The sequence below is a fragment of the Serinus canaria genome, chromosome 2 (assembly GCF_022539315.1).
Source record: "Serinus canaria isolate serCan28SL12 chromosome 2, serCan2020, whole genome shotgun sequence".
Taxonomy (NCBI): domain Eukaryota; kingdom Metazoa; phylum Chordata; class Aves; order Passeriformes; family Fringillidae; genus Serinus; species Serinus canaria.
Genome location: NC_066315.1, coordinates 105954167 through 105979489, shown reverse-complemented (window position 1 = coordinate 105979489; position 25323 = coordinate 105954167). Strand labels below are relative to the sequence as shown.

General features: G+C 38.0%; 1 protein-coding gene across 21 annotated transcripts in view; it reads left to right on the top strand.

Moving 5' to 3' along the window:
- Positions 1–25323, top strand: part of ZNF521 (zinc finger protein 521) — a 231046-nt gene that overhangs the window by 2992 nt on the left and 202731 nt on the right. For 6 of the 21 annotated variants that reach the window (XR_007776900.1, XM_050971083.1, XM_050971097.1 and 3 more), the window contains 3 exons: positions 14493–14555; positions 15581–15640; positions 21211–21390. Coding sequence is in view for 15 of the 21 variants with exons in the window: in XM_050971083.1 (XP_050827040.1) it covers positions 14493–14555; positions 15581–15640; positions 21211–21390 (303 nt within the window). In the remaining 6 variants the exon portion in view is untranslated. The remainder of the gene's footprint in view (positions 1–14492; positions 14556–15580; positions 15641–21210; positions 21391–25323) is intronic. The other 15 variants (XM_050971084.1, XM_050971090.1, XM_050971095.1 and 12 more) reach the window with 4 other exon arrangements.

The following is a 25323-nucleotide window of genomic DNA, read 5'->3' as shown; positions in this document are numbered from 1 at the left end:
TTTTTTTTTTTAACTCTCCAGATACTTTAGAAGGGAATAAAGGGTGCCTTGAATTTACTGCTTTACCTGCTGCTGCCGTCTGTATCTAGTTTACCGAAGTTTGTGCAGTTCAGTGGTGCTTTTGTTTGGCATCTTATGAAGAACAAACGAGCCGCTCTTCCCTTTACCTTTTAAAAATGATACCACAATGAAAGTTCTGTTGCTTGGGCGCACTCTTATATTCCGAGCTTCCCAGGGAGGATTTATTCGTGTGCGCATAAGAGTTTTAGAGGCAGTAGGAGAGCGACCAATTAGCCATATTTGCAAAAAGATGCAGGAAAACTTTAACTGAGGCGTAGTCTTAGACCTCCAAGTATTAAAGTGCAAAAGAATAACGGTTCAGAATTAATTGGCAAGTAGAGGAAATTGTTCTCCTGTTAGACATTGGGCATGTTTCACTCGTGATGATTTGTTACATGTGTTAGAGAGAGAAGTTTCTTTTCAAATATCTTCCTGTAAACATCACACTTAATTTAAAACAAAAGATACAGCTTCCATTTTACGTGGAGGTATGGGCTTTGCCTTTCTTAGGCACCAGTTGCCTGAGAATACCTAAAATGAAAAAACAGCAACATTGTATGTTTCAGATGGAGTAGCTTGGATTTGCTGACAATAAACTACTGACTTGAGAAAACCACTTAATGTTCAGGATGGAGATGATAGAGATTTCTTTGCAGAGTCTTATTTACAATTTTTCAACTAAAACCAGGCAGTAAATCAATCATCATCTGTAATTATTGCTGCAGTAATTACCTTTTGGGAGTAGGTTATCATTCTTGGTGGCCTTTGTTCAAATATCTCTTTCATTTTGCCTGTTTTATTTTTCTTGAATCATGTCAGTTTCTGAGTGGACTAATAGTATTCTGAAAGCAGTCCGATTGTGAGATTTCTGAAAGAGCTAATAATGCGATTCATCTGAGGAGCTGAAAGATGGTTGCATAGACTAGCATTTAAATTCATGGATCAGAATTTGCCCATCAATTATTACATCTTCATTTTTAGTGAACAAACAAAAGCTGTAAGTAATGTTGCAAGGAGAATTTCTGCTCTACCTCCAATGCAGCGCTTATTTAAATTCCTGATTTCTTAAGTATTACTGATTTAGTCAGTACAAAATGTAGTTCTACAGATAAAAATAAACAGTATTTTAAACAGCTTATTTGAAAAACTATTCTTTGAATGTATGTAAATGAGTTATTTAAACTCATGAGCGCTGTTTTACATCTAAATAAAATATGGAGTTACACATTACATTTCCAATTTGTCATGTACTTAGCAACCCTTTCTGGGGGGAAGATATAAGAGATATTTTTGATATGTCTGTCACTTTTGATAACTTAATTTGAAACTTATATCTTAGGGGAATACTGATACAAGGCAGGTAAATACATTAAAACAAAATGACAATTGAGTTTTTCATATTGAATGCATGAAACTAATGTTCATCTGAAATGGTGGGTGTTAAGAACTAGCTAATGACTAAATTTCTTGTATTTCTTGAAAATACACTTTTTTTCAATTACCCTGGTTTCTGTTTACATTCCTTTTATAGTTATTTCTCTCTATCCTTCCTTTATTTTTTTTTTTCCTTTTCCCTGTTTTGGTTTCTTGCCAACTTTGGTCTGACTGTCCCCCATCACTTGGTGAAGATTGCCTCTCAGCCTTGGACCTAGGAAAGAAAATAGGCATGGGTAACGTTAGATAAGCCCCTTATAATTTGAGAATAATAAAATCTTCTTTCTGAGGAAAAATAAGATTTAATTATTTTCTGTGACAAACACTGTCTCTTACAAATACACTGCAGGCTTGTAGCAAAAAAAAAAAAAGTCTCAAAAGGAGAGTAAATGACAACTTTCTGAAAAACTGCAATTTGAATATCTTATTTTACTTTAGGAAGGAGGAATTAAAGTTCGACTGTTGGGTACCTTAAGGCAGGGGAAGGATCAGTTGCAACAAACTCATCAGTCCTGACCTATATTTCATTCTACTGATTAATTTATCCCATTTCCTTGGCTAGTTTCTGAAAAAAAAAAAAATCTATTAAGTTTCATTGACCTGATCAAAATCACCTAATGCATTTGGTGAGGAGGAGAGGGAGGATAGCTGGAGAAAAGCAGGTGGGGAAAGAGAAGTCGGAGATACGATACTCGTGTACAAGCCCCAAAAGAGGCACTGTGCAAACGAAGGGTATCAAAGAAGGGCAATTGTTATGTCTCCTTCAACTCCTGACACCCAGGGGCAGAGCCATTCCCTAAGTAAAACTGTGGTAGAGACCCCTGTGATGAGAAAGCAAGGGAGGGGGGCAGAGCAGCTTCTTGTATGTTGTTTAACTTGGCCATTATGAGTTGTAAACCTTTTTTTGTGACTTGGCATGCTTTGGAGATATCACACTCGGGTTACTGACTGCCTGCCCCCCCTCCTTCCTTTCTGTTTTATGGGGTTTTACTTTTAGGAGGGCTTGAGGTTTTTTCTTTTCTCTTACTACCGGCTTTTGAGGAGAAAGTTTGTTTAGGAAAAATGTTACAAAAATACAATCACGTGCAAAGAAAACTAGGTATTCTTTATACAAAACTGAATGCAAATGCAGTTCTGCTAAATGTTCAACACAGGTTTCTCTAAGCTAAAGCCAGGTAATATTCGTTACTACATTCAAAGCCACCCATGAAAAATCACGGAAATGGTAGTTGTTAGATAAGCTATCACAAGGAAACTAGTACAGCTTCACGTGTTTAATAGAAGTGCTGATCTCTGATTTCCTTTTGTGGAAAAAAACCCAAACAATCTGTGGTTTTACTTCAAAGTAAATTTTTACTCAATGCAATTTTGTGTCCTATATGCAGAAATAAAATTACTAAATGTAAGTTCCTAGAAAGATGAATGGGATGCATTTCTCGGTTGTATTTTACATACCCATGCTCTGCTGAAAGAAGGCTTGAAATATATTGTCAAGCCCAGAACATCTCCTGAAGTTGTTCCCTGTTTTTGAGGAAATCTAGGTAATCTTTCCATCTTGAGTGGATTTACAATTGCAGCTCAATTTCATGCAGAGTATCGGTGGACTGAACAAATGTATCTGTGTTTTAATGGGACCTGTTTCCTCAGCAGAGATTCCAAGTGAAAGGATGTTTCTCATGCAGAGGTGCAGGTTATGTGTTACCAAGGAAGGTAGAATAGTAATAGACTAAAAGAAAACTGTTACTAACTAGCAGCAATATTTCAGAGAGAATTTGACATTGAGATTTCCTTCCAGCCTTTACATTTCTCTGTATCTGTCAACTGTTTGAATGTCTGTTTGCAGCCCCAGCCCTCCCTGGCTTCCAAATTGCATGGGCTAGACTCAAAAGTCATGGGATTGTCTGCTGATTAGACTATAATCAATCCAGCATAAACAAAACCAGCAATTAGTATTGGCATTATTTCTGTGAACTTGACTTAAAGTTTCAGTATTATTGGTCCAAAGGACTTTTTTCTGAACGGGCTGTTTTTAGGAACTGTGTTATTTTGGCATCATCATTTTATAGGGAGGGAACAAAAAATTCATGAGATTCCATTTGGCCTGAAAAGCAAAAACATCTGTTTGATGCATGAGTAAATTGCTGGCTTCTATTTGGCCATCCAAAAAAGGGCAAAAATTAAGATACCAAACATAAAAGAGTACATGAAAAAAAAAAAAAGGAAAGAAAGAAATTACAAAGAGGATTTAAGATTAGCATCTTTTTATAATGCAGGCTATTTATAGTGTTCTGTTTTGGACTTGCCAAAGCATGCCTTTATGTATTAAAAAAATCCTTCACAACAAAAACATCCCTAACCTTTAGTAATATTCATTGACTTTGGCAATGCATACTGATAGTCTTGATTAGCTGCAGGATTACAGTAATGCTGCCCAGTCATTTCTGGGGCCAGCATGAGTTATATTGACCATCATTGTCTGCTGCTTGGGGTTAGGCACCATTAGAAGTGAGCATCTAAACAGCTACTGGCTGTACTGCTGGTTTCCACAAAGGTGAAATCTTGGGACAAAGATAATATTAGGAGGTTTAGTAAGGCTGCTGATGTGTTTGGATTGGTTTGATTTTGTTTTCCTGAGTTGCTGTTAACTTGTGCAACAAGGGAAGCTGTCAGTATGGAGTCACTTATCTAACATGTGTAGGATAACATTATCCACCATGATCTAAGATCTCTTGAAAGGCTTTATGTTGCTCTATAATTCATTCTGTCTAATTTACAGCTGGTTTAATAGCTCTCAATTCTTTGTTCTGAAACATGATAGAATATTTTCAAACTTGCTCATTTTGAAAAAAAATATTCCTTTTGAATAACTGCATGAGGAAAAGATCCAGAAAAACCGTTAACATTTTATGTAGACCATATGGATTCACTATTTTTTCTGTGTAAAAGATTAAAATACGATATTTGGAGGGTTTTTATAGATAGATTAAAATACAGGATAAGTTCTGCTACCCTAAGACAACCTCCTAGAATCTTTTCCTAGCCGTATTTTACAGTTTCCATTGGTTTTTGTAGGGCTACCTGAGCTCAGAATCAGTCCCAGTTGGGGGTTGGGAAAATGCATTATTTTACTTAAATCAGAGCTGTGGCATATATATACACATTTATATGAATATTTCCCTGAAGGGACAACACACAGATCGACAAAGAATTTGGCCTGTTTTATTTGGTGCTGTGAAAATGTACATGTCTGTTTTCAAATACATTTTGCAGAGTGTTACTACAAAGCATTAAAGTTTTTCCGTTGCTGTCTTTGTAAAAGTTGGACAGCACAAGAGAGGCTTTTAAATACTTTTAAATCGTAATGTAACATTTGGCATAGGACTCTGACAAAAGATGGATGTGCAGAGACCAAAAGAGGTTTGTTTTTGTTTTAAAATTAGACAACTTGGGTTCTATTTCACCTCAAGTATGAGTAATTATGCTAGTTTAGCAATTATTAGAGATGAAAGAAATTCTGTTAGATATGAGTCTCCTAAACTTCAGTAGCTTTAGTTTTAGCCAGGATAATGATCAAGGAGTAGTTAGCCATATGCCTAGGGACTATGCTGTAGCAAAAGAGATAGGGCTGATCTTGGGGGTATCCTTATTACAACATGTTATAATTAACATTTTCATTCAGCCCTCCTACTTTCCACAAAAGTCTACTTTATTTTTTTCTGTGCTCACACTGGTAAGACTGCACAAAAATGCTCTCTCCCAATGAATTTTTGAACCAGGACAGTTGTCTTCCATATTTAGAATATTAGTTAACACTAATTAGTTAACACTAATGGTCATGGGGTTTTTTTCCCCCATTTCATGTTCCTTTAGTTTCCTATATATTTTTTTCCCCTCTATACTGAGTAATAAGAAAAAAGATGTAGAAGACTTCTTCCCCCACCTTTTCAGGATTTAGTCTAAGTTATACATGTCCTTCTGGGCTGTGTATGTTGTGGTTTTAGATTTTCCTTTAGCTAGGATGATGCTGTGCATGCCATAGTGCAACTGTTCTTTGTACAATTGAATCCATAGAGTGGGTACTCCAAAGGGTTGTAGGGCTGTTACTTACCAATTCTGCACAATTAAAACCAATGAAATTTTATTTGGAGTCTTGCTTTCATTGTGATTCCCTTCACTTTGTGTTTTTTTGGTTTTTTGTTTGTTTTGTTTTTTTTGGTTTTTTTTCCTATCATGGGAGTAAGGCAGAAGGGTGTTTTTTCAGTAAGTGATTTGTCTCATACTTTCACTTTTAAATGTAAGTGCAATTAGGTGCAATTTTTCTTTGGAAGAGTAGGAATTGTAGTCCTTCAAGATTTCTTAAAGTTGTCTGTCTATCTATCTATCTATCTATCTATCTATCTATCTATCTATCTATCTATCTATCTATCTATCTATCTATCTATCTATCTATCTATCTATGTCAGTATAGTGACATTCCCCCCCTTCTTTATTTAATGTGATATGGGCTTACTGTTGTTCTTGTAAGATGCAATATCAGTAACTAGCTAGCCTTCTTGCAAATTTGGCAGTGCTAGTCCTTAGTTAGACAGCTGGCTGAAGCAGAACACCTTTTTGTCCTGAGGAAAAATGGATGGGATCTTGATAGCGAGGATTCTCAATGTTTTCTTTCTGCCTCAAATCCGGGTTTTGGAGAGCTTATTCTCTCATGCAGAGGCAATAACCTGGAGCATGAATTTTGTCCTTACCTAACACGAATGCAAAACCACTCCAGTTTCTCACAGAGATGCTCAGTGTTCCACACAAATGTGGAAAAGCTAGAACACTTCTATATCTAAATGTCCCTGTTGACTGTAAAATAGATGGCTTTTGTGCACAGTCCCTGAGACCTGTTGTACCCTTACTATTTTTATGTTGTGTTTTCCTGGAAGAATATATTTCAAACAATGAATTCCTTGATAATTGATTTTCTAGTTTCATTTTCTGTTGTTCACTCTTTTGGTAACATTTCAAGTTTAACTTCTGTTATTGATTCATTCATTTTTGTGAAAGAAGCTTTAAAAACAAAAATAAAATAACTGCTCTGGTTTTGGACTGGATGATGTGATGTAGTGAGGCAGTGTCCTTGGGAAGGCCAGGCTATGCTTTGATCAACAAAAACTTTCTCTGGCACTGAATTATGATGGCTGGGGTTTTTTTTTCAAGACAGAGTCAAGTGACTTTCTAACTTTTGACAGTGGCAGTAGGAAGGAGGAGGGGGTGGGGAAGTTAATTATTTTCCACATCCAAAGAATACAATTGTGAGGAAGGAACTTTCTGATTCACTGGTTCCAGGACAACAGGATGTCAAGATCCATGCCTGATGTAACGTTTTCACTCTGAAGATGGGAGGAGGAAATGGGTTTGTATTGGCCTCTGCGTGCAACCACTGACTGGGAAGGGATTGTGTTACCTGACTTATAAAGAGCTAGAGCACAGGAAGAGATCTGGTTTGCAATTTCTGGTGAATCTGTTGAGTAAGACACTTGTCAGCTGAAAATGTAAATCAATGAAGAAAAGTCAGAAATCTTTAAGAGAAAAAAAATTAAAAAAAAAAAATAGGAGCTGCTCAGATGCTGCTCTGCTTAGTTTGTAGTTGCCTAGTGGAATAGTCATCTTGCACCAAATTCTTGGATTCTTTATACAGTTCATAGGTGCTTAGGGGTTTAGGAATGTTGTTGAGTACAAATTATTTTAAGGAGACAGTAGGAAAAGCTTAGCTCCTCCCCTGTTCTAGATGTGGGTATCTTAGTGCAACAGGGCATCTCATAGCACTCACTTACCTGACTCAGGTTTTGGAGATAGAGATAAAATTCCTTTCCTCCTAGGCTAGAAAGAATTGAGGTGGTGTGCTGCTGCTCTTCCTCTCTCTTTTGCTGAAGAGGGAAAAATCTTTGCTCTGCTGGGATGTGAGAGGCAGGAGTTCTGTTTTGTGCTTTGTCTAAAGGTGTTTTATCTGTATCTCACAGGGAGGACATCAGTCATTACACAGCAACATATTGTGCTATGAGTGTGAGCTGCCCCATTATTTTTGTCAATGCTGTTCCACTTTTCAAAAGTCTAATTATTTTTTGGACAAGAGGGTGAGAAAGAGCAGGAGACTCAGGGCTCTAATAGTTTGAGTAGCTTGAAGAAAAAGGGGAGACCTGGATCCTGGTTTGCCACATACTTTCTGCCACTTCTGATGAATTATTTCAGTGCAACTAGAACTGGATTCCACTTATCCCACTTCCTGTGACAGGGATAAAATATCATGCTAATTCTTGTTTCGAGTTCAGTGAATATTGTAGATGAAGTATCGTAGCTTCAACAGCAATGAATGAGTGCACTTCAAGTCTGAGGGTAAGTGTTCTTTGTTAGGAAGCTCACAACGTGAGTACAAATCCTTCTGATAGAGGAGAAAGTTCAGCTGGTGCCACCCACATCCTGGGTGAGTGGTCTAACCAGTGGATGTGGGCAAGAGGGGTAAAGGAAGATGTGTTTCAACCCACACATTTTTCTGCCAGTGTTTTATAGCAATCAGGGAAGGGTACATGAACTCTCAAGAACCAGCCCATAAGGTAGGCAGGAGAATGCTCAATCGCCCCCTGTCCAGCTGTGGGGCTTCAGTTTGACTTCAGCACTGAGAAAGCCTCAATGGTAAAACCACAGTGGCATCTGAACAGAACTGCTGACAATTTAGATGCAGCATCCCCTCACTAGTTTTTTGGCTTCTAATCTCCTCTGTGGATACAGACCAGATTGCTGTTCTACATGACAGAAATTCATCTAGAACAGAGCAGAGAGTCTGAGGGATCAAAAATTAACTTATAAAACCCTAGTATAGAATAGAAGGAGATCTCTGATAAATCAGGGGTAATCTCAGTTGAAGGGAGGTAGGTGTTTGTTTTGGTTTGGTTTTTATTGACTCAGATAAATGTATGTCTTTAGATAATAGGGCTAAAGCATGCAGCTGTATTTTGGTTTGGTATTGGAAGTGTCAGACAGCCCAAAGTCCTCAGTGTAAGTGTCCCATTTCAGGCACATAAATAAATGATTTAACTTTCAGAGGGAAGGATCATCTACAGTAACCTTTACTGTGAGTCTTCATAGCCCTTCTTTATATCACCTGTCTTCAGACTTGTGTAGCGTTGGTTACTTTGAGTTTCTATGATCCATACATCAGTTTAATTCCAATTCCTCTCTCTTGCTGAGTTTAGACTTTTGTAGTCAGTGTTTAGTGGATTTCCTGTTTTCTAAGCACAGTTGAAAATACAGTCTGAAGCACCAGCAATTCATATTTGTCGTGTTGAGTAAGAAAAGCTGGGGTGATACAGAGCTTCAGGATACTGTGGGGAATAACTCTGAATGTGTTCATGTTAAGTACTGCACTTGGTAAATCCAGTTAAAATTATCTTAGCCTCCTAATTTCTGTCTTCCCCCCAAAATGGACTGGCTGCCCACAGCACATTGCCAGGAAGGGTGGTGGAGTATTCAGTCTAGGACAGGCAAGACAGCTGAAAGTCCTGAGTCTGGCACTAAGAACTGTCTCCCTCTTGCTTTGCTAATTCTCACCTTGGTCCTCAATTTGACTCTGAGATCTATTATAATCTGTTACGTTGCATGGTAGAGAGTCTTAGGGATGACTGAAATTTACTTGAGGTTTATAAAAAGCCCTAAGATTCTTTGGAGAAAAGTACTTTTTAAAATATAACCTTATTAGTTTACTTAACAATAGAAATACCAGTATATGTATATGTGGTTTAACCTTTTAAAAGGATGCATGGTTATGGTGGCAAAGTTAGAATTTAATACAGGATTAATTAATTTATTATATTAGCTATCCCAAAAAGGATATCTTCCCTCTCCCTACCCAGCTTTGGGGTTTAGAATTATACCTCTGCTGCTGGAAAGAGCATCTTCTGCCTTTTCTGCACACACTGTTATGTAAAACTGGACGTCTTTAGGCTGTCACATTTGGATACTGTCATCCTTGAGATCAAGGGTTGGAAGAATATCCAAAGGATTTCTTAAGCATAATTTCTTTCCACTTAAGTGTATTTATTACTTTTATGTTTATGTGCTGCCTAGGAAAATACTTTATTTTAGCATAAGAATAATATTTTCCAACCACTGCAGTTTAATTGGGAACTCCTAATTCAGTCATTCTACAAGAAGAACATTAGGGGAAAAAAAAACAAGTTCAGTGTTTGGGACAGACTAAAGAGAGGAGTGAAGAATATGAGTGCTATGAGGGACTTTGTCTTCTGGAAAAAGCAAATGCAAGAGGAAAGAATGCTTTGTATAACAGGAATCTTTTAAGGAAAATAATTTCCAATGTCAAGAGAATATTGTTACCATGCTGGGGGGGAATAGAAATAGGAAAAGGGATATGTCACAGCACAAAGGAAAACAAATCAGCCATATACATATTCATGCATATGATTAATTGGACTTTTGTAAAGCTGTGGCTACTCACAGAACTGATTTTCAATGGAGCTCTGGAATGTAGATATTTGAAATGTAATTATGCCAATGCATTTCTTTTTCCAATTGTCCAAACACTAAAATCATTGGGAGGATTTACATTTGACAGTCAGACTGGTAAGCCAGCTAGTAGCTGATAGATGCGAGTTGATGCTAGGTGAAGCTGGTCAGAAAACAATACTTTCTTAGTAGTGGTTCTGAACTTTTATGAATGTGAGTTATCTTAAAAGCCATTATGAAGCATTCTGAATTGTTTGCTGAATTCCAGAAGTCACCCACTGAATTGCTGCAGGTGTGAAATCCTGTGCTGGCATGTGTCAGCCAGAAGGGTTTGAGAGGTGAGTCTTAGACACCAGTGGTACCTAGGGAGAGAAGAAAGCCAGGGAAGGTGTAGCCCTAGCAGGTGATTCATTGACACGTGATCCTGGATTTAATACTTCTCTGTAACTTCTTTAATTTCAATTTTGTATCCTGACTGAACCCTTGTAGAGACGTATTTCCACAGCATGTTATTGCAAAGTGTGAAACATCTTTAGAATCCATGGACTTTAATAGAGCCAGAGGATACTCAACGTCCCCTGCAACTGGCTCTTAAATTTGCCTTCTGCTATATGATTAATCTGTCTGCTCATACTTAATATCTACCTGTAGATGGTGGCAGTATGAATGTCCTCTTGGTTTTTATGTGGCCACGAGGAGTAGCAGAGAGATACTTCCAGAAATTACAGTCATTTGTAGATACTGAAATAATGGCACACACGTTTTATTTCTGTTCTGTCTCAGTAACTCAGTAAATTGTGTATTGATTATGCTAATACAGCTAGTGTCTCTATTACTTGTCTGCAGAAATTATTCAAACATGTAGATTGAAGATGCTCTTGGCGAAGTTACCATCCTAAGAAAAAGGCTTTTGTGCAAAGATGGCTTTAAATTGAATTACTAATCGTATGCTAATGGAAGTTTATAGATCAAGTATTGAATTGTACAAAATGTAAAGTGCAAGGTAAAAATATGTATTCTAAGCTTCCTATCCTGACAGTCTTAGTTGCTACATTAGGTTTATTTTCACATCTCTCAAGGAATACGTTTTATGAAGGGATAAATCAATAGCAATCTATTTTTATAGTTTATTTTGGGATATGTAGCGTCTCCTGCTTTGTTTACCAAGCTGAATAGAGGCTCAGGCATTTGGGGCAGTTATTTTTTTTCTTTTTCAAAATTTATTAATCTACCTAGACTAGAAGAAAACCAACATTTTTCAATTATCTTATGCTTTGATTTTATTATGGTTTGTAGTAGGTCAGAAACCATAAATCTTAGCCAGAGTTCTCCAAAAGGCTTTCCTTTCAGTGAAAGTGTAATTTTCCACATTTCTAATTTTATCCATTTCTTTTCTGTACAAGTTTTTTCCAGGCATGAACCAGAAATGACTTGTGCTCTTCCTTAGGGTGCTAAATCTAAGGATTAACTTTTCAGAGAAGGGGAATCCTGGTTACTCAGTAGAATATGAATGAAATTTTGCAAGCTAGAAAATCTGTGTCTATTTTGTAGCAACTTTAGAAAGCAATCTCCCTCCTTTATGGTCTAACAGGAGTCTCATGAACAGACTAAGCAAAAGGGGTGAAATCCTTATTGATCAGCAGGTGTTGCTGTAGAGCAGTCAGGAGCATAATCCTAAATTTAGGACCTCTCTATCAAAATTCCCACAGGTTTTCCTCATTGGCTGTCCTTGATGGTTCTATTTGATTTGTTGCATTAGTTTTTTTGTTTTCTTTTGGTTTATTTTTGTTTGGTTTTTGTTTGTTTGTTTATTATTTCTTTAAAAAGGAGTAGCTGGTCTTAATGTTGACAGTCAGCAACTTAAGCATGAGATGTGCTCGGAACTGAAACTAGGTTTTGCCTTGGACACTGGCTGTACCAAAGCTGAAACATCTTAACCTTTCACATGGATACAGCTTCAGTTTAGAGATACAATATTTTTTTTTTAAGCAAAATTTTAAAAACTGTTATCTGTCCAACCCACTGCTTTTTATAATGGGAGATAGAACTGACATGTGGAATTTCTCTTTTCCCTTACTGATAAATTTTTTAAATGCTCCCAAGAAGCATGGTGCCGCAGTTGTAGTGATCTACTCCTTTATTGAAATTTTATTACTTGGGGTTCCTGTTTTTGTTTCTCAGAAGTTGTCCTGAGAAAATGGGTAGTAGGAAATTGATCATTTGTTGTTTTAAGGAACAGACAAGTCAATTGAGAAATATTACTACAGCTAACACAACAGGTAACCTGTGGTCATAAACATGCAGTTGTAGGGACAAGGAATATTGCTGCTTTCGTGACAACATGTATCTAGAAGTCCTGTTCAGCCATAAGGTCACTTATTCATACTGGATTGATAATGTAATATTCTGCTTTCCTGAGGCCTCTCCTTCACTAGTATTCTGGCTTCATTACACAGGGTTCATCTTACCTTATGCTAGGATGGAGGTGACATCTCTGTGTGCAATTACAGTCTTAGGGTATCAATAATTTTGATGTTTGAACTAATGACATTGCATACACGCTACACTTTTATTTGCATACCATCCTTGTTCCTTTTTTAGTTACATGCCATGCTCGTGCTAGGAAAAGGGTTTTGGTTAGTAAAATTTAAATCATCCCTTTGTACAGATTCTGTTTAAAGGTGTCTTCCTCTTCTGAAAGAGAACGGTGTAGTTAATATTTAGGGGAGGTTAACATGGGTTGCTCATCATTCTGCCTTTTTTAGCTGAGTTTTACAGTGGCCTGAGAGCTGAAACAGCACTGAAGTTTTCAGAATCTGTTTGTGAAAAGGTGTTAAGTGCTAATAGAGAGCTTATCTGATACTACCAGCTTTAGTCTACCTAATGTAAGGAATACCCTTGCAAATTGGAGGAAGGAGCTAACAATGCAAAGGAAAATAAGATGCATTTTGTAGGTGACTCACTAATTCAATTGGTTTTGTAGAATAGTTTTCTTTTTCTTTTTACCATTTTCCTCCCTAAATATAGTTTTATTTTTCCCGTCAAACATGTCAATCTAATTGACTATTATTGAAAAGTCTGTGCCATGGCCTGTTGGGATCTGCTTCTTTCTGTTGTTGGCTGAGAATCCTTAAAGGAATGAACAAGGGTTTAGAAAAATCTAACCACAACACTACCTGCTCTTATACTTCTTTTCTTTTTAAAGTGCAATAAAGACATAGTGGTCAGCCTTTGTTGAAAGCAAACCTCAGCTCTCACAGAATTTTCAGATCCCAAAATAGCAGGGAAGTTGTAAAATGTTTGTTTTCACAAGGCATACGCTGCCATGCTTTCATGGTACAAAATTGCATACCTGGAAACAATTAGTTAGGCAGCATCCATGTTTATTTTTTCCATTTTATGAGCTAAAAATGTTTGGTGTACCTCTCAGTCAGCAGTGTGAGGCTGAGCACATTTCACTGTGCTGTCAGATCTCAGGAGCAGTGAGCGATTCTGGTACTGCAGCTGGTGGCAGTAGACATTGAGGACAGAACAGCAGAAAAAATCAACTCTTTCATTTTGGTTTACACATTATAGTGGAGATCTTGTTTACTCCTCAGCAGGTATCCACATGGGAATCAGTTATTGAAAAGTTCAAGTTTGAAGACCTCAATTCCATCTTGAAAGCTAAGAAATGGTAGAGTTCTTAAACTGCTTTTTTGAACTGAGAAGGGACATTTACCATGGTTGAGGACAGCAGATACATCTACAGCCTTTAATAAGGCTGATTAGTAGGTAGTGATGATCAAAGTGAGTTTCCTGTTGAGGGATGGAAGAGTGGACTTACTTTCAGTTTTAGAGCTTTTTCTTAAGTACATTTTTTGGAACTACATCAGCAGCTAATGATGGACATAAATAGGGTGAGATTGGGCTGCTGCAGAGGTTCTCCTGGGAATTTTGAGGGGGTCACAATAGATGGTATCTTTTTTTTTTTTTTTTAATTGTATACTAGTTTTATTCATTATTTTTCTTGCTTTATTAATGAAACTTACTGATCTGTGCTACCTTAGAGAAAAATCTTTCTCTAGCTTAGTTTGTGTTTGACCACAAAAACCTCAGGTTTTTGTGAGCTTTTCCCACTGCTTTCTTTGTCTGACTGGTTTCCTTCAGCTGTGAGGATGCTGGGATGACTGCTTCAGTGTAACAAAGAAAATCCTACAGTGTTATCACAGCTGAGGTACTGGTAACATCGTGGCTGCAAAACACAAGTTGAGCTCATAAATTAGCTCATAAAATCATATTTTGTGAAAAACTGGACTGACTGCAGGGCTGGGGAAACTTTTATCAGATCTCTGTAGATGAGAAGAGTTTGCTTGCTAGCCACGGCTCTGGGATAGAGATATAGATTGTTTAGAGCCCTTCAGAGATTGTACTTGACTCTTTCTGATATATGCACTGTATTACAAGTTTCTGGTGTTCTAAGAGTGTCCTTATGAAAACTGGTGTTTTTTTTCTAGAAACTCAGATTCTAGAAACAACCAGTTGTATGAAGCCTTGGGGTTGGCGGAGGAGGAAAAGAGGTACCTGTGGAGTGTGTATATGTATCTCTTCTTTTGCATATATGTCTAGATTTATATGTGACCCCTAAGTGTTGCACTCTCTTGTCCCAAGAACCAGGAAAAATGCCTCAGCTCTTTGGACTTTTAATTCAGTTGCATGATTATTTTTTGAGATCTGAATTCTTGGGAGTGGAAATGCTGCAGAAGTGCAGTCTTTCCCCTTTCAGCTTTTTCCCCTGTGGAGGCAGAATGAATTATTTTCTCTCCGCTGTTCTCTGACTCAAAGAACTCGGTCTTTGGGAGAATAAAAAGGAAATGGTTCTGCCTTTTAGCTCTTCCCTTACTTTTGCTTTGGGAGAGTCAATCTTATTTAGGCATCGTATCAGAACGTAAGAGAACGGCGCTCTCTAATTTTTCAAAGTAGCAGCAGAATGGCTCTTGTTAGGTTCACTCACCCAACAAGTTTTGAATAGTGAAACTGACAAGAATTGTATTGTTTTTAGTTCTACTGCTCTGGAAAGCTGTGAGCCAAGGGAAAGATGCTGGCATGGTATATACAGTAAAACAGCATGGGGTTAGTTCTCCTTTGCAAGGCTGTCTGCACTGCTGAGATGTTTGCTACTGAATATAGGATTATTACTATTTTTTAAAGCTTATGTGTGAACTAGCACACACACCTCTCCCATCTGTGTGGAGCAAGCAGAATCTTAAAGCCCATAATTGTTCTCTTATTTAGATCTGTAATCAAATACAGTAAAGTGCATTGAAGACAAATATCCCAGAGGAAATTGGATTTGTTTTTTTAAGCCATGAAAAAGATTTGGTCACTCTGCTCTCAGATTTGTAGCTTCCATACAGCAATGTATTCTGTCTTGGTCTGGTCTCCACTTTCGCACTTTGCAGTGCAGCTTTTCTTGCCCGTGTTGTGCAAGCATTGCTGGCTTTCAGAACTGAGGCTGGTGTAAAGATGCTGGAAACACTTCAGCTACCTACCTAACATCTTTTTTGTTTGTTTTGTTTTTGTTTTGTCTACCTTTTTCTGACAGTAGAAGAAAATGAAACAGAGGACCATCAGGCAGGTGTGGGACACACAGCCGCACAGACTGGTAATGCTGAATTCCTTCATTAGTGCTTGCTTTCCATTTGACAACAGTGTGAGGGATTTTGGTATCGGGGGTGTTTTTGCAAAGCCTGCACTCTTCTTTCTCTCTTTCAGCTTAGAATGCGTTCTTGGGGCTTGCAATGGAAAATAATGTTTCTCTCCCCTTACCTTTCAATTTCTGACAATCAGAAATTCTGCCTTTTGTAGGTCAGCTGACTGAAAGTGAAAGCTCTAAAGTACAGCATGCTTTTCATTTTCTCTTATTTTCTTTTTTTTTAATTTAATCCTTCTTTACATTCCCCATGTAACCAGCCCCCCCCCCATGCCATTTCAGATAAACTTTATTATTAATTTCATTTAAACTATTTCTGTATTTCTAAAATATGTGGGTAGGGGAGATTTCTTTAAAGAATGTTTGTATAATTTCTTGACAGAGATTAATTAGGGGCTCTTTAATTTTAATAGGTAAGATTGGGTGGACAAAACTGTTCTTTGACTCAGAATCACAGAGAAAAATATTGTTATTAATCATGAAGAAATAATTGTTAATTCCCCAAAACAACAAGGGCTTCTTTGTTCTCTAACACGGTTAGAGAATGCAAGAAATAATTTGTTTCTTTCTTTGGTACTGGTTTCACAGAATTTTATCTGAAGAGAAGGACTGACTCATCTGCATAGTCTCATTCATTCAGCTGAGGTCACCTTTTGGAGTAAGGGCTGGCTCCTTAAGGATATTCCTAGAAGGCTAGTCGTGTCTGAATATGTGTAGGTAATCTGTTTGAGAACAGTTGGAGTTATTCCTCTCATGAAGGTGAAGAATGCAGTTAATTTTTTCCTCAGCTTTATATTTCTGTGTGTGTCCTGTGGGTTTGCTGCCTTTTATAGGTTCTGATGGCTTTGTGCATAAAGCAGGTTGTTTGAAGAGAGTAAATAAAAGCGAGGGAGTTCTTTGCCTTCTTAATGGGAAATTTCTCCAACTCTTTTCAGCGTACATGTGTCTCCATTTAACTATCTGCAAATTCTTGAACAAAGCCAACTTATCCTGCTCTGGACACATAAAGTTGAAAAATAAGCAACTGCAAAACCAGAGATCAGTGTCAAGGAATGGTGGCTCTTCTGTTATTTTTTTTTTTTCCCTTAAAATAGTTCTCAGTGGTTAAGTTGCATTGCTAGTTCTTTATTTACCATCATGTCCTGTGTTGTTCTTTGTTTATTTCTAGGCAGGATTTAGCATTCTGTTTTTCTCCATAGCAAGAATGCAGTGCCAATATTAAAAACAAAAAACCTGATAGAGCAAGCAGTACAGAAGGCCTGCACTGTGTACACACTGCCAGAAGTTTTTATAGTAATACTTTGTATCTAAGCTCTGGCTCTAACCATTAAATGTGCTTTTTATAGAGTACCAAGTTATAATGTAGTGCAGCTACGGCATATTAATCTTACTGCAGAGATTTAATGAGGCAGTTGTTTTGCGATGGACACTATTGGGAGCAGAGAGCGACAGAGTTTTACTTTACCACTGAGCTGAAGAAATATTCCTTGCCTGGTAATAATTATAACCACATGATCTAAGTTTTCCTTTCTTCTGCCAGCACTTTTCCATGCAGAAGTGGCTTGGAAGGAGGTCTACTGCAAGGCAGTGAAATGGATTGGTAAAGGAGGCTGTTTTCCTGGTAGTTTGATGTTTTAGTTGGGATTATCTATGGATCCTTGCAGCATAGGCAGAAATATGTAAGATGAGTTTCAAGAATACAGACAGTCTTTGCCAGTCCACTGAGATGACTTTTAGATATTCATTACTTTTACTTGACTTTTATATGGGTTATAAAAAGTAAATGTGGTGAAACCTCATTTTTACATGGGCAGAATAGAATTTCTGCTGGTTGGCCTTAAACCGCTCCCATACTTGAAATTAATTGAAGTCCGTGGCTTTATTGCCTCCAACACTTTTAAACCAATGCAATTTTTCATTTTCCCCGAAGTTGCAGTTTTATTAGACCAAGTTACAGCAATAACATCCCTTATGAGAAGGAGGAAGAAGGGAAGGGGGGAACCACCTGCCAGGGAACATAGTAATGAGAAAATCATGCTTCTTTTAATTTCCATTTATAAATAATGTTAACATAATCAGGAAGAGAAGACAACTGTTCTTTCTCTTATTTTCTCAAAGTGCCTTAATAGGCGGAATTTATTTCTCTTCCAAAAAAGCAGATTTCATTCATTTCTACACTAGATAATTTCCAGTGGTATCTGAAGGCGGAGAGGATGTGCCTGTGTTGTTGCTGATGGGTATTGAAAAATTTTAGTTGGTGCACGAGCAGCCTCCAAAATAGGGCAGAGAAGCCTCTGGAAATCACAGTGGTATTTCCAGATGTTGGGAAAAGTAATTTCACTGTGGACACCATCTTAGTGAGGGAATTGTGGGTGTGATTGTTGCAGGTACTGTGGAGAAAGAAATGTGGGAGATGAATGACATTTGCCTTGAAGCCTATATGTGAGCCTGAGCTTTGAACAAGAGCTTAAGGAGAAAGTACAGATGAATGCATATTGCATTTATAAAATATTTTATTTTAGTCTTCCAAAAGAGCTGCTCAAATAAGGCAGCTTATCCTCAATTTAAGTAAGTATTTAAGGTTAGACCAGCTCTTGATGGAAGATATTTGTTGTTGAAACAGAACAGCCATCTATTCACAAAACCTCCAAATGATATTTGCTCTCTTTAAACATCTTTTTATTGTGATGGTGACATCTCTTCACGGAAGCAGATCACAGTGGAAACACGTTCATTGAGAGGGGCTGAGACTGCCAGAACTCATTTCACAAAGCTGTCATAGGCTAAACTCGAACCTAGGTCCCAGAGGGTCCCACTTAAGTGTTGACCTAAAAACAAATGTGCCAGTTGGCTAGAGCATGTATTCTAAAGTTGCAGCAGAAGGGAATAAGCTTGACTGACTTCTGTCCCTGTAGAGTTTATATCTGCAAATGCAGAAGGAGAAGCAAAACATTATTAGTCTTAAAATGATTCTAATTTTAATAACTGGTCGCTAAGTATGGAGCTTTAAATTGAGTGATCCTTTAGGCTTTTGTGCACTAAGGGCTGCATGTGTGCCTACGTTTCTGCGTGTTGCTGAATTCCTGTAAAATGCAAGTGTTTCTGAATAGTGAGTCTCAAGAATTCCCTCCCCTCCCTTTTCTTTCCTTCAGCACTATACTTAGAGCAGAGTCAGACTCTACCCTTATTTTAAAACAAACAGGTCTGTAAACTTTATGTGCAGCATTTAAATACTCATGTTAAAATTCAGACCCAGTGCCCACATTTCCCTGAGTGCTGTCAATTTTATGAGATGAAACTGGGAGCTTGAGCTGAACAACTAATAGTATGCAGTGTGCACATGCTGCCTTCCAACAAGTGTTTATTGATGTTGGGGTCAGTTTGCGACAGTTAAGACAATTATTTCATTTTCTGAACTGTTTAGAATCTGGAGATCTCCTAGCTACTTTTATTAATCTTTCAAACTATTTTGGACAATGAAGCAGCAATGGAAGGTATTAAATTTGAAATATTCAATAATGTCTAAAATGCCATAAAGTCTTTTTATAATTAGCATACCTTTTTCCGTTTGTACATGTGCAGGCTACTTTTCTCTTTGGAAGTAGCTGCCCAAGTGGAAATTTCCACTCTTGAAAGAACCTTGTGGATGTAATTTGTCATGTAAAGACTCAGTGTATAGACAGGGTGTTTGCGCAGCAAATGTATTTTTGCTTTCATAATGTGTCTTTTATGCTTAAAAAATAATCTGGTTTCTCTCTGTAATATAATTCCCTTAAAAATAAATACTGCCCTTTACCCCTGTCAAAGAAATTCCTCGGTTTGGATCACAAGCCACATGGCATGAGAAAGACTTCCTGACATGGGTCATTTCCAGTTTCTGCTTGCGGGTCCATCTGTGTTTGCACAGTCGAAGGGCAGGGTGCAGCAGTAGGGACCAAAGGATACAGGGAGATGATGAGAGCTCTGACCTTGGCTGTGGGCAGCAAGAAACACAGGAATGGCTGTGCCCAGATGACTGTAGGGTTCTGAGAGCGGATGTGAGTGGTTTCAAGTGGAATTGCCTTCCTGCTTCTCTTCACAGAACACTCTACCCCCAGAATGAATGTTGAGTTGGCATGCTCTAGTTTCTCTTCTTCCAAGGAGTTGTGCATGATCCTAATCAATTTCAAATAAGTTGTGTTCACAGATACCACCTCTCTTTTCCTCTGGCCAGGGAGCCTGCTCCTGGTTACTCACTCATTTGGCTAAAATGTGTAGCATCTTAAAATGTACTTGCACAATATCCTATTATTATAGGAGTTCATCCTTGTTTTCTAAAATGACTTGTTTCGGTCTCAGCTCTCTCAAATATCTAAAAGAAAAGATGAGGCAGTCAAAGCAGAAAAGGGAAAAGTGGTGAAACACTTGCATTCCTTTTGCTGGAATGTGCACTACTGTTTCTCTTCTGCATTTCACTTGTTGTACTGTGGTTCCCAAGGAAAAACAAAGTTAAGTGCCAGCTTGCTTTATTAGGAAAGACAGATTGGTTTATTTCTGTCTTTGAAGGAAGCTTTTAGTAAAATGGGCAAAAAGTCAGGAGCAGTTAAAGCTACTGTGTTCCTCTGAGGAGGAGGAAGAAAAGTTCTAGGCTACACATAATCTCACTGAGCTGGTCATCTGCAGAACTGAGGCAGTGCAGCAGTGAGCTGTGAGCTGTCCCTGCACACATGGGTCGGTGGTGAGGCTGCACGTTTCTTCTAGTTAGAAGCTTCAGCTGGGCTCAGGACTGTTGATCTGAGGCTGGAGCTATCCTGCTATCCCCCAAATGCCTTTTAGTATGTCAAACAGATAAAGCTTTCTTTGTGCACTCTAGCTTTTGTACTAGAGTAGTTAGTTTCCAGTTTTCCATGATCTGGCAAGCACAAGAACTTGATGAGGGCTGTCTTTAATTCAAACACAAGTTCAGAGCATGAGTAGCATTTTGACCCAGGGTATAAGCTTTACAGGGCTTTGTTTGTGTCAAATAGTGTGGTGATGGAGTATTGGAGTGGGTTGTAAAATCAAGATTAATTTCATGTTTATGTAAATCAAATTTGTTAGTCTCTTAATTCTGGTAATTTCCTGTGAAACGCTGTAGTTAACAGTGAAAAGAAGTTCCTGCACACTCATTGATCTGATTTTTCTTTTTATTGAAAAACTAATTGCATAGGTGGTTTATCCTTTCTTATGATGATCAAAACAGCTTCAATAGCTGTGATAAAATTGACTATTCTAACACTGAAGCATGGAAGAATAGCCTGAGTGAGAAACGGAGCTGCATTTGTGGGAGTAGAAGGGAAATTTGCTTTTCATTGAGATTAAAAAAAAAAAGAAAGGGAAAAAGCCTCTGTTGCTTACTTAGCAATAAATTCTACAGTGTGCTGCAGGCTCATGCCAAATGGCTTTCTTCTCATCATTAGCACAACAACTTATTTTGATTTTTTTTTTCTTCTTGAATGTTCTCTTCTTACACGCCTGACATGACAGTCTTGATTTTCTTTCAGACCCTAACTGTAAACTAGAAGACAAGGCAGAAGATGGAGATGTGCTAGACTGTAAGAAAAGGCCGGATGAAGGGGAGGAGCTAGAAGAAGAAGCTGTGCACAGCTGTGACAGCTGCCTCCAGGTGTTTGAGTCACTGAGCGATATCACAGAACACAAGATTAATCAATGTCAACTGACAGGTAAACAATACTTATCACTTTGTGGCTTCATGCACTGCTGTATTTCTGATTCCCATCCTCTGCTTCTGATAGCCCTCCTTTTTCTGTTATTTTATTCCTGCACTTGAATGCTTGGTTGAGACCTTTATAAACGGATTTTGGGACAGGAAAGCATTATACTGTAAATGGTGCATTATAAATTTCCTTAATACCAAAGGATATATGACTGCTGGGTTTGTTTTTTAGATACAGCTTTCCATGCCTTGCTTCTACGTGTATTTTGCTAGGTCACTTGTAAATTCAGAGGGCATTTGTAAGTGGGGCTTAAGTGGGATAATGTCACATAATGAATGAATTTACACAATGGCCTGTTGCAGATCTGAGCTGGATGTTGTGTTACTCTAATCTGTTAACTACAAATGACTGTACAGTAATCAGTAACTGAAAGTTGAGAGGAATTAAGCAAATTGTTAGAGGGGAAAATAAGATCTCGGCTTCGGTGAAGGGGCAGAACTGAGTGCTGATCAGATACTACTGAATTAAGCAGAGCTGGTTGAACGAACTTGTCTACCACCTAGATTCCTCTTTGAAATTATTGTAGAGAGGTAAGGTTGTTGTAAGCTTTTCCCCCTTCCTGAGGAAACCATGTGAAATCTGCGAAATTTAAATACAGTAGGTTTTCTTATGGTACACACTGTAAGTCCAAACAGGCTCAGTATCAAGAGAAATGCATACTTATATTTTTAATTAGTGATTTATTTTTAGCCTGTACAGTGTAAAATATACTTATTGTGTAATGGAGTTTTGTTAAAACCTTTCTTTATTATGACTTTGTAAGTAAGAAAATTCTCTTTCCATTTGGGAATGCTTTTAGAGAATGTCTGTGTGTGCTCATGTTTGGAGAGCTTCCTGAGTTTTGGTTCCAATAGGTCCATAGGCTAAGCCCTGTCAGAATGACACATAAAAGTCAGATAGCAGTACCACTCTTGAGGATGAAAAGATGACGAGCAGAAGAGGAATAAGTGAGCAGAAAAAGCAGAAAAAGGTTGAGGAAGTAATGTGGATCTGTCAAATTATTTTAATCCTCACTTCAAATTGTGGAAGATGAAAATCTGCTGCAGCAAGAAGTATTTACTTTTATTAATATACTGCTTTTCCTTTTCTTGCCTGTAAAATGTATTTCTGACTTGAGATACAATCAATTCAATCATTTTCTAATCACTCCTACAAACTTCCAGAATGTATTTTTCTACAGTGCTCATGATTTCTGGCAGTATGAATATTCTCTCTTGACTTAAAATAACTTAAACATTTTTCTCTCCTTTTCTTCATATTTCTTTCTTTTTCTCTTTCTGTGTTGAAAAAGTAGTGGCTTAACTTGTCTCTTCCTTTCCTCTCCCAGAAAGCACTCACTCTGCCTGAGTCCCCTGACTCTCCCCTTCACTGTCTCAGATCCCATTTATTCATCCCTGCGGGTTTTTTACCTTGTTCTGATACAGCTGTCTCTCCTTTCTGGTTAGTCAGTTGCTGTCCCCTTCCACCAAGTGTTTTCTCTGCTTTAAAGCTGCAAGCAGAATACACTGAAAAGTACTTGAACAGTTGAGTTAAGAAACTAAAAAAAAGCAGGTGAGGGGAGCAGTAAATAGAAAGAGTCCCAGATCACTGCTCCTGAACACAGCAGTTCTTTCTGAGAGCTGTGTTGCTAAATGAGACTGAAAATAAAGATGCTGAGGTGCGTGTGTGAAGGTAGGAATACACATATGATAGCAGAGGATGGGGAAATAAAAATGAATCTTGAAGGAAATTGTTTAAGTTCCTAAAAATATCTTTGCCTCTCTTTCAAGGAAACTTGTGATAGTGAATGGGTAGAGACCCGGCTGTTTGAAAGCTAATGAAGTGAACAAAAACTGAAACTACACATCCTTCTGGAGTACAAAGTTGACAAAAAGCCAACTGTCCTCTTTTTCTAAATATAAATGACCTAAATACACCCTTGGAGTTGGAAAAGGGGCCTGAATGACATGCCTGGAATTGAGGATTTCTTGTTAAGCAAAAAAATACTTAACAGGTTGTTAGTGAGGTAGATTCAACGCAGGGTCCTAGGGTGCATGAGTGACCTCACACTAAGGACACAAGATTCAAAACAACCTCATTGGATGAGATTATTTTCAGATAATCTGTGACAAACAGTTGACAGAAAGAAGCCTTTTTTTTCTGAAACACAATATATATTTGACAAAAATAAGGTTTGCTTTTAGCATTTTAGTTAAGCTCCCTGGACTTTTGTATCTCTCCTCCACAAGCACCTTTGGGTGTTATCAAGAAGGGCTGGTTCCTGCTCTCTTTCTCATCACAGTCCTCTGATTACACAGGGTCTTACATAGTTGCTCTGGTTGTCTCCTGTTGCAGGAGCTCCACTGAAATTAGGAGACACTCTAAGGTGTCAACTAATAAGTCTACAAACATGTCTGTCACTAAGTTGTTAATGAAAGGCAAGAGGTTTAAAAAATTTGCTTTTTTTCTACTGTATTCTGCTGCTTGGATCAACTATGCCCTCTCTGGAGGAGGGCAGAGTGTATCATTTATCTTGATGAGATTTTTCCAGTCTGAGTCTCAAGCAGGGAAGAGTTACCTAAGATGTCCATTGTGTAAAAATGCCAGGGCCATCATCCTCTGAACACCACACTTAAGTTGTGAAGCCCTCCAAACACTTTTCTTCAGATGGCTGAGCCAGCTGCTGCAGCTTGTCTGGATTGTACTGAGCTTCACTGAGATGCTCTGTGAGATGCACTGTGAGAATTTACAAACTCTGCATGTTGGTCCAGTGGTATGGTCTTTTTCCATTCAGTTATATTGGGTAGAATCAACAATTATGTTGATGGAACAAACAGGATGAAAACACAATGGCTTAAGGCAACCCTCTAGTAAAACCCTGAATATCAAACATGACATTTGTGTGTCACAGTGTCTTGACTGCCCCTAGTTCTACCATGTAACATGCTTGAGAATTGGGCCTGCCACTTAAGGTTCTCAAATTGATATTCTGGCTTCTAGTTTTTGCATTTGAAAGCATCAGATGTGTTTCTCTGAAGTTTTGACAGTTCAGTGGAAGGAGTAAAATTGCTTTATTGAATCTTCATTCTGTACTCTCAACCAAAGACTGGAATGAGGAGAAGGGAGCTGGTTTATTAGACAGTGCTCCCAATCAAAGTGTCAGTCACCCCCACCTATTCAGAGGACAGTGGAAGATGAGAGTTACTTACAACTCTGTGAGATTCAGCTCTCAGGATCTTGAATTGCTGTGCTCTTGCAGATTTTTTCAAAGGAGGAGAAAAAAGTCCTCCCCAACTGGTTGCTTTCTGTAATCTGTTGTTTGAATTGAACTCATGTTCTTTTTTCTGGAGGAGGGCATAGCTGCTCTTTTATCCTAATGTGTGCACTATTGATCTTTTCAATTTGGGTCTGATCCAGTGTCCATTGAAGTCAGTGAAAAGATTCCCATTGACTTCAGTGGGGGATGGAACAGGCCCTTCATGAGCTATTTAGTAATATTTTTTGCTGAAATTCTTGTACTGAAGCTTTCTCTGAAAAGGTGATGATTTATTTATGTTAATTGCTGACAATTCCTGTGATGTTTGTGGAATACAGATAATGGATAAATGGGAGGAAAATTTCCAAAAAATTCTTTGCCATATTTGTAGCCAAGGATAGATAAGATGCTGAACTATATTCATTTAGTCATTGCAAAAGACTGGCAATAAAAATATGGATTTAATAGTGCTTCTCTCTGATGTTAATGCTTTTCACACTGTATTCTTCCTGCAGCATTTAATTTAATAACTCAAGCCACTTGCACATTGTTGTCCTCTGTGTTGTGTTTATAAGCAAAGGGTCCAATTAGCATGGCTATGAGCCTGATGCCTTTCTAGTATATGTCAGTTTGGATCTCACTGG